This window comes from Pelodiscus sinensis, unplaced genomic scaffold (genome assembly GCF_049634645.1).
Source record: "Pelodiscus sinensis isolate JC-2024 unplaced genomic scaffold, ASM4963464v1 ctg34, whole genome shotgun sequence".
Classification (NCBI taxonomy): Eukaryota; Metazoa; Chordata; order Testudines; family Trionychidae; genus Pelodiscus; species Pelodiscus sinensis.
In genome coordinates this window covers 5,812,981-5,826,438 of record NW_027465849.1, presented here as the reverse complement: position 1 = coordinate 5,826,438, position 13,458 = coordinate 5,812,981, and the positions used below count along the sequence as shown (strand labels likewise).

The following is a 13,458-nucleotide window of genomic DNA, read 5'->3' as shown; positions in this document are numbered from 1 at the left end:
GGCTCCTGCCCCAAGGCAGCCCACAGTCCTTCCACTCCATGGGCTCCACAAAACTCATTCTGCTGCCCCACTCCTACAGCTCTGCCACGCTCCCACTGCACCCCCCATTCTCCCCTCCTCCCAAAACTTCCCATCCTCTGCTGCTCTAGATACTCCCTAGTATCGGCCGCACCCCTGCTGGTCTCCCCATACATCTGCAAATCCCACAGGGCCCACCATTCCCCCTCGTGCCAGCTCCCCCCATTTTCCCATCGGGCAGCACAACGAGCCATTGACGAGCGTGAAATCCGGCACGCGGGTCCCAGACCGTACAGAGCAGGGGTCTGCTTTGCTGGAGGGACCAGGCGGGATTTAGCTCAGCCCATCCGGCGGCGGATGTGGAAAGGGCTCGGTGCAAGAGCCGTGCGAGCCACGGACTAGAACTCAGGCCAGAAAGGATCGCATTGATCGTAGTCACAGTGTCATGGGGAGTCACCGATCATTTCATCCAGCTGCCTGCACAGCGCAGGCTGCAGAGAAGGGCCCTGAATGAATGACTCCCTGTTTGCACCGGAGCAGATCTTAACGACACCTCCTGCCTCGCCTTGAAAATTGCCAGCTCCTTCCCCTGCTAGACGGCCGGGCCCAGGAGTCAGTGTGTGGCCCCAAGGGACAGGGCTCACGTCACCGTCTCATTGGAGAAGCACGAGGCATGTGAAAACGGCCGTGCACATAACAGGAGGGCAGCGGGGACGTAGGGAAAAGGGTCCCGGCTCCAGGGAGAGAAGAATTGCTGGAGGGGTTTGGGGCCAGGCACGCTGCCCTTTCCCCAAGCCACGGCAGCCTGTGCAGACGGGAAGCGGCGGGAGAGATTTAACCAGCTCTAACAGGATTAGGGCCTGAGGCGGGGGATTAATAGGATCAGTGTCCAGAGGTTGAAGCTGAGATCAAAACGCTGCCTCTGTCCCTCTGGTTAACTTCTAAGGGGATTTAGTGCTGGGGAAAGGTGCCGGCATCACAGACCCAAGCCCCCAAACTGTGGCCTGCCCCATCAGTGACTCTGGCCTGCTCCCCCAGTGTAGTCACCCCAACACTAGCAAAGAAGAAAGGAGTTGGACTCATGCATCTTAGACCATACTCCCCTCTGGTGGCCAGAAAGAAAAAGATTCTAGGAGGAAAAAAGGCTTTACACCATCATCTGCACGAGGGGCTTGCACAAGTCCAGCTAGCACCAGGGCTAACAGCCCAACTTAGATAAAGTCCTAGGACGTTGTGGCCTACTTGGATCTGTCACAAACTGCTTGCCAGCTCCTTGCCACGAGAGAGCGATGCCGTGTTCCGGTTAGGGCGTGTTAGATGTTAGCGACCTGGGGTGGGCACGTCTCAGACCTGTCGCTAAGTCAGGAAATTGTCACTGAGATACTTTTCTCAGCAAGAAAAGTCGATTCGTCAAACACCAAACCTGTTTGCAGGGCCAGGGTCGTCGCTGAGGGATTACTTGACTTGAAAACATGGTGACAAAAAAAAGTTTAGACATTGTCAGACTGTCCCACCTTGCCATCTTCTAAACCAGGGGTCTCCAAACTACGGCCCGGGGGCCGGATGCGGCCCGCGAGGCCCTCTCATCCGGCCCGTGGAGACCTTTTTGGATTCAAAGGCAGAAGAAGTGAGATTGTTTCAAAACCCATTTGAAGCAGATGTGGCCAGTTGCCCAGATGAACTGCAGCTGGAAGTCATTGAGTTGCAAGCAAATGACCTCCTTAGGGACAAGTTCAAAATAGGACTGGTGGGTTTTTACCAGTTTTTGCCCAAGGAAGACTTTCCTAATGTCAAAACTTTTGCATCAAGGTACCTTTCAATCTTTGGAACAACATACCTGTGTGAACAAACATTTTCAAGAATGAAATACGTGAAGAACAATTTGAGAACAAACTTGTCCGATGATAATCTCAGGTCACTGTTGATGTTAGGGACAACAAATCTAAAGCCAGAAATGTCTGCTATTTTGGCATCCAGGAAACAATTTCACCATTCACACTAATACAGGTGTTCATGTGTAGTGTATGAATGTGTTATTAAATAATAACTGAATAAAATAATATTAAATAAATAATTAAAAACAACATCCATGTTTTGATTGTTTTTTATTTGGAACTCAAGTGTGTAGTCGGCCCCCGAACTGCTGTTTGATAGTTAATGCGGCCCTCGGGCTGAAAAGTTTGGAGACCCCTGTTCTAAACGGCGCCTTCCAGTGTCCTGGCGCGAAAGGCCTTTTCCGGTAGAAATGGAAGCTAATTAGAGTTTCAGCTGAAACGAAGAAAGTTCAAAACCGAAACGTTTCCAGCATCCCGAATCAAAACAAACGTTGGTGCTTTGGGTCGCAAACGTTGTCGAGATTTGGACTTTTTCTTGCCATTCGAGACGGGGAAATTTCCCAAAGTCGTGACTGTTTTCCTGGGACAGGATAACCATGTCCCAGTGCTTGGCACTTGGCACTAAACCATCAGGGGAGAGGGCAGCGTAGCTGGGAGCACATTCACGCTGGAGCTGGAAGAAGAGCAGACATACCCACGCTAGCTCTGTTTGGGTTAACGGGAGTGGGTGCGGAGTATGGAACTAGCATCCTATCCAGCATGGTACTTGGGGCAGATAACCTAGAAAGCCACAACTACAGCGTGTCCTTTTAGCTTGATCCATACATCTACTCAAGCCAGAAATCGCACCTCCGACTGAACCTGTCAGGGCATGGAATCATGTTTTCATTCCTGGCATGTGCAGCCAAAGGGTGTTCCCGTCAGTTACAACCCAGGAGACCCTGACAACCACCTGAAATCAATATCATAGGCAGGCAAACCTTGTGGCTCCTGGCACTTCCATCACCTGGTGGCCTGGGGGGTCCAGATCTTTGCTGAGTCTGGATCTAGAAGTTTTCTTGTGAATCTGACATGCGTGTGCGTGTGTGTGGGGGGGTGGGGGGAATCTACTAGTGGCTCCCATAATCCCAGATCTTCTTCATTAGCTGGTCCCGCACCCCTGCACAGCCCAGCACCATCTCAGCGCCACCCCCCAGCACCCGTTGTAAAGACGCCCGGATTTTCAGCCGCCCGAGGGGGACCCAGGTCGTCAGCCTGTTCCAGGAAACGGGTGGGAAAAGTTGGCGACAAACGGCCAGATCTGGGGTGGAGCGTTGCGTGCGGCTGGGAAGGCTCCAGGGCCCTTGGGAATGTCAGGGGTCGGCATGGCAACGGGCTGAAAGGGTCTAGAAATGGGAGGACACGTCTGAGGTCGCCAGTTGGCCGGTGGGACTGCCAGCCTAGCTTAGAGCGGTCGGTCCGCCCCCACCAGCCCCTGGGCACCACCTGGCCTCCGTCCCTGGACCTGACGGGCCTCCTGAGCAGACCAGGCCAGAGAAACAGCCCCTAATGACACTGCTGGGCCATGCATGCCGGTCCCAGGTCTACCCCGGCGGCTTGGCTAAACAAGCCCCATTCTGTAGACTTGGGCAGCATTTCCTCAGCAGCTTCCCTCAAACCCTGCCGCAACTCCAACGTTAGCAGGTGTGTGACCGAAAGGGCCGCTGCGAGCAGAGCCAAGAGTCCCGATGCTGCCATGAATTTGCCATCAAGGAGACCACAGGGGAGAAGCAGCACCCATGACGGATGCTGCGTTTCCTGTCTTCGCCGCTCTTTCCCCTCCCCTTCCGTGCGTGTTTGTCTGAAAGGAGGCAGCGTGGGCTCCGCCGGCAGCTTCAGACCATGGGAAATCCCTTGTATTTCCCACCGCAAAAAAAGAAGGTCAATCCATTTCTTACATTATTTATCAGACTTTCCAGCAGGGGCTGGCAGCGATAACAACCTTCTATAGCTAACGGCAATAAAGACCCCTTGTTAAAAGAACACCACCACCCCCGTGCGGACTTGGACTGTTTCCCTCTTTTTTTTTCAGGGTCCATGTAAGAAAAGGGTTCCCCGATTTTCGTTAGTGAAAGTCACCCACTAGACTTGATGTCCAGCTCCAAGTCCTGCTTTTGTGTTGTGTCAGTGAACAGGGGCTGTTAACAACTTGTGGGGGAAGACGCTCTCTTGTTAGCCACTCAATTTGCATGCCCCTCAATTGTCCCCGGCTTCAACTCCTCCTGAACCCCCAACATTTCCCCTGTCTTCATCGCCTCCCGCTGCTGTCCCTAAATAATCCTTCCCCCCCTTGGAGCATCTCCTGGCCCGTCGCCCATTCTCTGCAGAGCCCAGCAGATGGGGGTAACGCCTCCCAAATCCCCGTGACAGACGCTGACCACTCTGCCGGCCGTGGGCATCCTGCCACGATGGAGCCAGTTGCTTCTCTTGGTGCCTCCGGGCATCCCCCTGCTGTCTTTCTCCCCTGGTCAGCGCTGGCGTTCCCAGCCCCGTCTGGCGCCATCGGACGTCCCCCGGGCCGATCTCCCTCGGTCGGTGCCATCCCAGTCCCCATCACAAGGCCACAGAGAGGGTTCTGCTGGGCTCTGGGGCACCGATCAGGCAGCCGAACGCCTTCCTCAGGTCGCCCTTAATGCTGTCGCTCACCAGGGCATAGAGGATGGGATCCAGGGCGCTGTTGAGGCTGGAGAGAGCCAGGGAGAGGGAGAAGGGCAGGTGGAGCCGCTGCTCGAAGGAGCAAAGGGCGCAGCCTCCCAGCACCCTGGAGGCCACCGTCCGCACCAGCAGCAGCACGTGGTAGGGGGCAAAGCAGAGCAGGAAGATGGCAATGACACCCAGCGAGAGCCGCTTCACCTTGGCCTTCTGCCAGCCCAGCAGCGTGCTGCTGGCCCGCACCCCCTGGAAGATCTTGAGGTAGGAGACCCCCAAGACTAGCAAGGGCAGGGCGAAGCCGGCCGCCACCCGGAAGTAGTTGAACGTGGCCACGCCGGGCTGCACCGGGTAGCTGTCGTAGCAGGAGGCGTTCTTCAGCTCCTGGTTCCGCAGCGAGATGCCCCCGTGGCAGGCGAAGATCAGCAGGGCCACCAGGGCGCTGGCGGTGGCGGCCACGCGGCGGCTGCGTAGCCCCAGCGAGCGGAGCGGGTAGACCACGGCCAGGTAGCGCTCCAGGGAGATGAGGCAGAGCAGCAGGATGCTGATGTACATGTTGGAGTAGAAGACGAAGCCGGCCACGTGGCAGGCCAGGCCGCTCAGGGTCCACTGGTGGCCGTGCCAGACGTAGAGCATCCACAGCGGCAGGGTGAGCAGGTAGAGCAGGTCGGAGGCGGCCAGGCCCAGCAGGTAAACGGCCAGCACGTTGCCCAGACGCACCTGCTGTACGATGGGCCACAGGGTCAGCGCGTTGGTGGCCAGGCCCAGCAGGAAGACGACGCCATAGAGCGAGACCACAAGTCCCTGGCCGGTCTGGAAATCCACCCCGCAGCGCGAGGCGTTGGCCAGGCAGAGGGCGCTGGAGTTCAGCATGGCGCTGGCGGGGGCTGCAAAGACACGGCAGGGTGAGTGGCCGGGGGGTGTCTCCCCCCACCCCACCCTGGCCTGGATCGATGGGAGCGACAGAGCACACAGGTCTCCTATGTACGGAGCAGGGCGCGTCCCCTCCAGCGGGGAGCAGCATGCACATGCACACACGTATGCACCTCCTACGCACGGAGCAAGGCTGCACACATGCACCTCTTATACATGGAGCAGGGCTTGTCCCCTCCAGCAGGGGGCAGCGCACACACACACACACACACACACACACACACAGAGCACAACTTGTCCCCTCCAGCAGGCGCCAGCGCACACACGCGCACACACACACACACAGGGAGCAGGGCTCATCCCCTCAGTAGGGGGCAGCACACACACACACACACAGACACACACACACACACACACCTCCTACACATGGAGCAGGGCTCATCCCCTCCAGTGGGGGGAAGCGCACACACATACATATACACACACACGCACACACACCTCTTACACACAGAGCAGGGCTCATCCCCTCCAGCAGGGGGGCAGCGCACGCACACACACATACACACACGCAGATACACACACACATGGAGCAGGGCTTTTCCCCTCCAGCAGAGGGCAGCACACACACACACACACACACACACACACACACACACACACACACACACAGAGCAGGGCTCATCCCCTCCAGCAGGGGGGCAGCGCGCACACACACACACACACACACACGCAGATACACACACACACACGGAGCAGGGCTTTTCCCCTCCAGCAGAGGGCAGCACACACTCAGATACACACACAGGGAGCAAGACTTGGGAGCACACAGAGAGATACACACAGCAGAGGGCAGCATACACACACACACAGAATCATAGACTCTCAGCACACTAACTGGAAGGGACCTCAAGAAGTTATTGAGTCCAGTCCCCTGCCCTCATGGCAGGACCAAGCACCAGCCAGACTAAACCATCCCTGACAGGCGTCTGTCCAACCTGCTCTTAAATATCTCTAGGGATGGGGATTCCACAACCCCCCTGGGCAATTTATTCCAGTGTTTCACCACCCTGACAGTTAGGAACTTTTTCCTAATGTCCAACCTCAACCTCCCTTGCTGCAGTTTAAGCCCCTTGCTTCCTGTCCTGTTCTCAGAGGCCCAGGAGAACAATTTTTCTCCCAACTCCTTGTGACACCCTTTTAGATATTTGAAAACCTCTATCATGTCCCCTCTCAGTCTTCTCTTTTCCAAACTAAACAAGCCCAGTTCTTTCAGTCGTCCCTCATGTTCTCTAGACCTTTCATCATTCTTGCTGCTCTTCTCTGGACCCTCTCCAATTTCTCCACATCTTTCTTGAAATGTGGTGCCAAGAACTGGACACAAGACTCCAACTGAGGCCTGATCAGCGCAGAGTAGAGCGGAAGAACGACTCCTCGTGTCTTGCTCGCAACACTCCAGTTAATGCAGCCCAGAATCACGTTTGCTTTTTTTGCAACAGTGTGACACTATTGACTCATATTTAGCTTGTTGTCCTCTATGACCCCTAGATCCAATTCTGCAGGACTCCTTTCTAGACGGTCACTTCCCATTCTAGAGACTGGTTGTTCCTTCCTAACTAGAGCACTTTGCATTCGTCCTTATTCATCCTATTTACCTCCGACCATTTCTCCAGTTTGTCCAGATCACTTTGAATTCTGACCCTCTCCTCCAAGGCACTTACAGCCCCTCCCAGCTCGGCATCATCTGCAAACTTAATAATCGTACTCTCTATGCCAATATCTAAATCGTTAATGAAGATATTGAACAGAACTGGTCCTAAAACTGACCCCCGCAGAACCCCACTTGTTATGCCCTGCCAGCAGGATTGTGAACTGTTAATAACTACTCTCTGAGAACAGTTATCCAGCCAGTTACTCACTTACCTTATAGTAGCCCCATCTAAGTTGTATTTACCTAGTTTATTGATAAGAATATCATGCGGGACCATATCAAACACCTTCCTAAAGTCTAGGTATACCACATCCACCATTTCTCCCTTATCCACAAGGCTTGTTATCCTATCACAGAAAGCTATCAGACTGGTTTGACATGATCTGTTCTTTACAAATCCATGCTGGCTGTTACCTATCACCTTATTATCTTCCAGATGTTTGCGGATAAATTCCTTAATTACTTGCTCCATTATCTTCCCTGGCCCAGAAGTTAAACTGGCTGGGCTGTAGTTTCCTGAATTGTTCTTATTTCCCTTTTTAGAGTTGGGCACTAGATTTGCCCTTTTCTAGTCTTCTGGAATCTCTCCTGACTTCCATGACTTTTCAAAGATGATAACCAAAGGCTCAGATACCTCCACTATCAGCTCCTTGAGTAGTCTAGGAGGCATTTCCGCAGGCCCTGGTGACTTGCAGACATCTAACCTTTCTAAGTGACTTTTTAACTTGTTCTTTTTTTGTTTTAACTTCTAAACCTACCCCCTTCCCGCTAGCATTCACTATGTTAGGCATTCCGTCACCATCCATCTTCTTGGTGAAAACCGAAACAAAAAAGTCGTTAAGCACCTCTGCCGTTTCCACGTTTCCTGTTATCGTTTCTTGCTCTTCACTGAGCAATAGGCCTACCCTGTCCTTGATCTTTCTCTTGCTTCTAATATATTTGAAGGAGCAACACACACACATACTAGGAGCATGGCTTGTCCTTGCACACACACACCAGGGCTTGTCCCTGGCAGGAGGAGACATTAGGGACACACACACACACATCAGGGTTTGTCCCTGGCAGGAGGACACACACACACACACACACACACACACACCAGGGCTTGTCCCTGGCAGGTGGAGACATTAGGGTTACACACACACACACACACACACACACACACACACACACACCAGGGCTTGTCCCTGGCAGGAGGAGACATTAGGGACACACACACACACACACACACACACACACACACACACACCAGCGCTTGTCCCTGGCAGGTGGAGACATTAGGGACACACACACACACACACCAGGGTTTGTCCCTGGCAGGAGGAGACATTAGGGACACACACACACACACACACACACACACACACACACACACACCAGCGCTTGTCCCTGGCAGGAGGAGACATTAGGGACACACACACACACACACACACACCAGGGTTTGTCCCTGGCAGGAGGAGACATTAGGGACACACACACACACACACACACACACACACACACACACACACACACACACACCCCAGGGCTTGTCCCTGGCAGGTGGAGACATTAGGGTTACACACACACACACACACACACACACACACACACACCCCAGGGCTTGTCCCTGGCAGGTGGAGACATTAGGGTTACACACACACACACACACACACACACACACCAGGGCTTGTCCCTGGCAGGTGGAGACATTAGGGGGACACACACACACACACACACACACACACACACACAGAGCAGCAGCATACACACACGGATGGGAAAGCGGGGTCAGAACTGATGTGGGTCTGGGGGCAAGGGGGATTGGGAGGCAGCGCCTGAAGTTGGTGTGGGGCTGTGTGCTCCCGAGCTGTGCACACGGGGCTCCATTGCAGTGTAACATGAGTGCCAGCCGGGGGTAGTGCTTGTGCGTGCGCACGCACGTGCACGGAGACCGTGTGATTGTGGTACGTGTGAGGGAGCCAACGTCACTCTCATTGTCACACGTGGGGGGAGGGGTGTTTTCTGTTTGCCCAGCACTGGCTCGGTGGGGCCCCAGGCCATGGCTACAGACCCAGAGCGCTACAATCAGGCTCCTAAGAGCCAACCAAATGTACAGCGCCAAGCACCGGGCCGGGCCTGTCCGGTGGTGCCGCTGTGACACAAATACACACCCAGCTTTTTCCAAGGCTCCCCCAGGGTATCGCCCACCGGCAACAATGAGGCCGGCATGGCCACGTCCGCCCGCCCGCCCCAGCACGTCGCCAAGAGGTCACTGACCCCCGCCACCCACACCACACCCAGCTCCCAAAGCCAGGGCCCTGGCCCTTTAAGGGCGGGTGAGGCAGGCTGCGGTGCGACCGTTTCCCTTCCCAGCACGGGCCCGGCTTCCTGCCTGGCCCACCGAGGCGGAACACGTGTGCCAGGCGGTGAGCAGAGCACGCGGCAGCCGGGCGTGCCGATGTGGAGAGCCTGTGGGGGTTCCCCCCGGCTGGGCCTGCCAGCTTCTAGGGGGCACTGAGGTGGCACATGTAGGCAGGAGGTTTTATGGGGGGCAGGAAGGCGTCTCTGTGAAGCAGGCGTGGGCCAATAGACTGGGAGCCGGGCCCTCAGCTCTGGGAGGGGAGTGGGGTCTAATGGTTAGAGCTAGGACTCCTGGGTTCTAGTCCCAGCTGTGGGAAGGCAGTGGTGTCTAAGAGTTAGAGCAGAGGGGGAAGCGGGAATCAGGACTCCTGGGTTCTGTTCCTGGCTCCGGGCAGGGAAAATGCTTGGGGGGAGGCGGGGGAATTATGAATCAGGGTGTCTGCGTTCTATTCCTGGCCTTGCTGCTGCCCTTAGCCAAGTCACTTCCGGGCTCTGTGCCTCAGTTTCACCATCTGTGGGAGCGGGGATCTGTGGCTGAGTGGAGCCTCGGTGTGTGGCAGGGTGCTTGGTGGTGTGTGCTGCCGCCGCACAGGGACCACTGTGGGTGTCTGTCACAGGGATGGCATCTAACATGGCCGGGGGGGGGGGGGGGAAGGATTCTCTGTGGACACAGACTCATAGACAAAGGTCAGAAGGGACCATTATGATCATCTAGTCTGACCCCCTGCACAGTGCAGGCCACAGGATCTCACCCACCCCCTCCTAGAATAATCCTCTCACCTATATCTCAGATATTGAAATCCTCAAATGGTTTAAAGACCCCAAGATGCAGAGAATCCTCCAGCTGTGATCTGTGCCCCATGCTACAGAGGAAGGCGAAAAACCTCCAGGGCCTCTGCCAATCTACCCTGGAGGAAAATTCCTTCCCAACCCCGTACGTGTGCAGGGCATGTGGGCATGTGGAAAGGGGCAGGGGATGGAACCCTGGTGGGGGGCACGGGGTGTGGGAGAAGTTGGGGGGGGCAAACATCTGGCTTGGCCCTTATGTCCCTGGGAGCTGAGGCGCTGCCTCTGCAGCCCCAAGACAGCAGGAGGGGGGTACTTAGTGCTCTCCTCACCCTGCCCCTAGTTACCCCTCCTAGTTACCCCCTACCAGGGATAGTGCCTGTGCCATTCAGACCCCCCTTCCCCAGAATCCCGCCCCCCGTGGGGCCCATAGGGAGTGGATCTCCCGGGGGGGGTTCACTTTTCATGGCCCCCCTCTCCCTGCCCCCCCATATACACAGTTTGGGGGTGGGGGTCCCAGCCCTTCCATTCCCAGGAACCGGTCTCAAGAGCGGGGTGGGGGTGGGGGGACATACCGAACCGGAGAGGATCTCTGGAGAGCTGAGTGGAAGCCCCCAGCTGGTGGGGGGGGGCGCTGGCACCGGAGCTGTTCAGGGGCACAGGTGCATCCTCTGATCTTGGCTCCTTCACCGCCTCGAAGGCTCCCCCCCCCTCCGCGAAGCCCCGGGCATGTGAATGGCTGGCAGCTCCGCCCGCCTCGCTGCTATTTGCCAGCGGCCCCCCTGCCCGCCCCCGCCCCCCCACGCCGGGCAGCGCGGTCTGGGATTTCACACACGCCAGCACGGGGCTTTCCAAGGGCTGGCGGGTGGGTGCCCTGCCCTGACGCAGCCTCCCGAGGCAGGGGGCGGAGTGAGGTCCCCAAGGTGGCACTCGGGGCCAGCGGGCTCAGACGCTGCCCACCCCCGTGGGTCTAGGCAAGAGGGAAACGTCACTGCGGCTCCCAGAAGCAGTGTGGGGCCGGAACCGCAGTCACCAAGGGCACCGTGCCTCCGTTCACGCACCCTGAGCACGGGCAGTGTGTACACACAGTGCAGTGCCGAGGGGGGGCAGCACACAGCCGCCGTGCACACTCCCCCAGTGCCACGCACGGCCCCTGTGCACACTCCCCCAGCGCCACGCACGGCCCCGTGCACACTCCCCCAGTGCCATGCACGGCCCCGTGCACACTCCCCCAGCGCCACGTACAGCCCCTGGGCACACTCCCCCAGCGCCACGCACGGCCCCGTGCACACTCCCCCAGCGCCACGTACAGCCCCTGGGCACACTCCCCCAGTGCCACGCACGGCCCCGTGCACACTCCCCCAGCGCCATGCACGGCCCCTGTGCACACTCCCCCAGTGCCATGCACGGCCCCCGTGCACAGTCCCCCAGTGCCACGCACGGCCCCTGGGCACACTCCCCCAGCGCCATGCACGGCCCCCGTGCACACTCCCCCAGTGCCACGCACGGCCCCCGTGCACACTCCCCCAGCGCCACGCATGGCCCCCGTGCACACTCCCCCAGTGCCATGCACGGCCCCTGGGCACACTCCCCCAGCGCCATGCACGGCCCCCGTGCACACTCCCCCAGTGCCACGCACGGCCCCCGTGCACACTCCCCCAGCGCCACGCACGGCCCCTGTGCACACTCCCCCAGTGCCACGCATGGCCCCCGTGCACACTCCCCCAGTGCCATGCACGGCCCCTGTGCACACTCCCCCAGTGCCACGCAGGGCCCCCGTGCACACTCCCCCAGTGCCACGCACGGCCCCGTGCACACTCCCCCAGCGCCATGCACGGCCGCCGTGCACACTCCCCCAGTGCCATGCACGGCCCCGTGCACACTCCCCCAGCGCCACACACGGCCCCGTGCACACTCCCCCAGCGCCACGCATGGCCCCCGTGCACACTCCCCCAGCGCCATGCACGGCACCTGTGCACACTCCCCCAGCGCCACGCACGGCCCCTGTGCACACTCCCCCAGTGCCACGCACGGCCCTGTGCACACTCCCCCAGTGCTACGCATGGCCCCGTGCACACTCCCCCAGTGCCACGCATGGCCCCTGTGCACACTCCCCCAGCGCCACGCACGGCCCCTGTGCACACTCCCCCAGTGCCACGCACGGCCCCTGTGCACACTCCCCCAGTGCCACCCACAGCCCCCATCCACACTCCCCAAGCACTACACATGGCCACCGTGAACATTTCCCCAGCGCCACGCACGGCCCCTGTGCACACTGCCACAGGGCCACACACTGCCCCTGTGCACATTCCCCCAGCGCCATGCACGGCCCCCGTGCACACTCCCACAGCTCCACACATGGCCACCATGCACACTCCCCCAGCGCCATGCACGGCCCCCGTGCACACTCCCCCAGCTCCACTCACGGCCCTCATCCACACTCCCCCAGCACCACACACGGCCACCGTGAACATTCCCCCAGGGCCATGCACAGCCCCTGTGCACATTCCCCCAGTGCCATGCACAGCCCCTGTCCACACTCCCCCAGCACCCCGCATGGCCACCGTGAACATTCCCCCAGCGCCAAGCAGGCCGCCGTGCACACGCCCCCAGCACCATGCATGGCCACCGTGCACACTCCTCCAATGCCACGCACAGCCACCTTGCACTATGCACAGCCACCTCGCACCATGCACAGTCACCACAAACACCCGTTCAGTGCCACGCACAGCCATCGCACGTGGCCCCTGCACACGCTCCCCAGCGCCACACACAGCTGGCCCGTGGCTTGCCCGGCGCCGCACACACACGGGTGGCACGGCCGGCTCCCCTTCCCTTCTGGGTGCCAATACAGGCCAGGCCCAGCACAACGAAATGGGGTCCCAGCTTCAGGATGGACGGGGGCGATGGGTTGGGCTGCACCAATGGGGAGATGCGTGGGTGGGCGCAAGGGTGGTGGGCAGATGGATGGACACCGGGTGATGGGGGAGGGATGGTGGATGGACGGGGGGGGGGGAGGATGCAGAGATGGGTGGGGGGATGGACGGCGGGTGGGGAGCTGGCAGGTGGACGTGCAGCGAGCTCACCATTCAAATCTACACCGCAGCCTCCCCCTCTAGGGACTGGGGAGTCCATTCTAGTGCACACGGTGTGGAGGGAGGGGCAGGGGCAAGCCATGGAGCACTGTGGGGGGGGGGCGGTGAGCCC

General features: G+C 58.5%; 1 protein-coding gene across 1 annotated transcript; it reads right to left on the bottom strand.

Annotated features, from left to right (window-relative positions):
• Positions 1 to 2,212: 2,212 nt before the first annotated feature.
• LOC142823835 (putative G-protein coupled receptor 132) lies at positions 2,213 to 11,036 on the bottom strand. Its single transcript, XM_075915435.1, has 2 exons — positions 10,827 to 11,036; positions 2,213 to 5,428 (listed from the first exon to the last, which is right to left on the bottom strand). Exon 2 carries the CDS (start codon positions 5,412 to 5,414, stop codon positions 4,446 to 4,448), a length of 969 nt encoding a protein of 322 aa, XP_075771550.1. The 5' UTR covers positions 5,415 to 5,428; positions 10,827 to 11,036; the 3' UTR covers positions 2,213 to 4,445.
• Positions 11,037 to 13,458: the final 2,422 nt, after the last annotated feature.

What these genes read in the sequence shown, in the direction of transcription:
- LOC142823835 (XM_075915435.1), bottom strand. Translation starts at nt 5,414, where the DNA reads ATGCTGAACTCCAGCGCCCTCTGCCTGGCCAACGCCTCGCGCTGCGGG.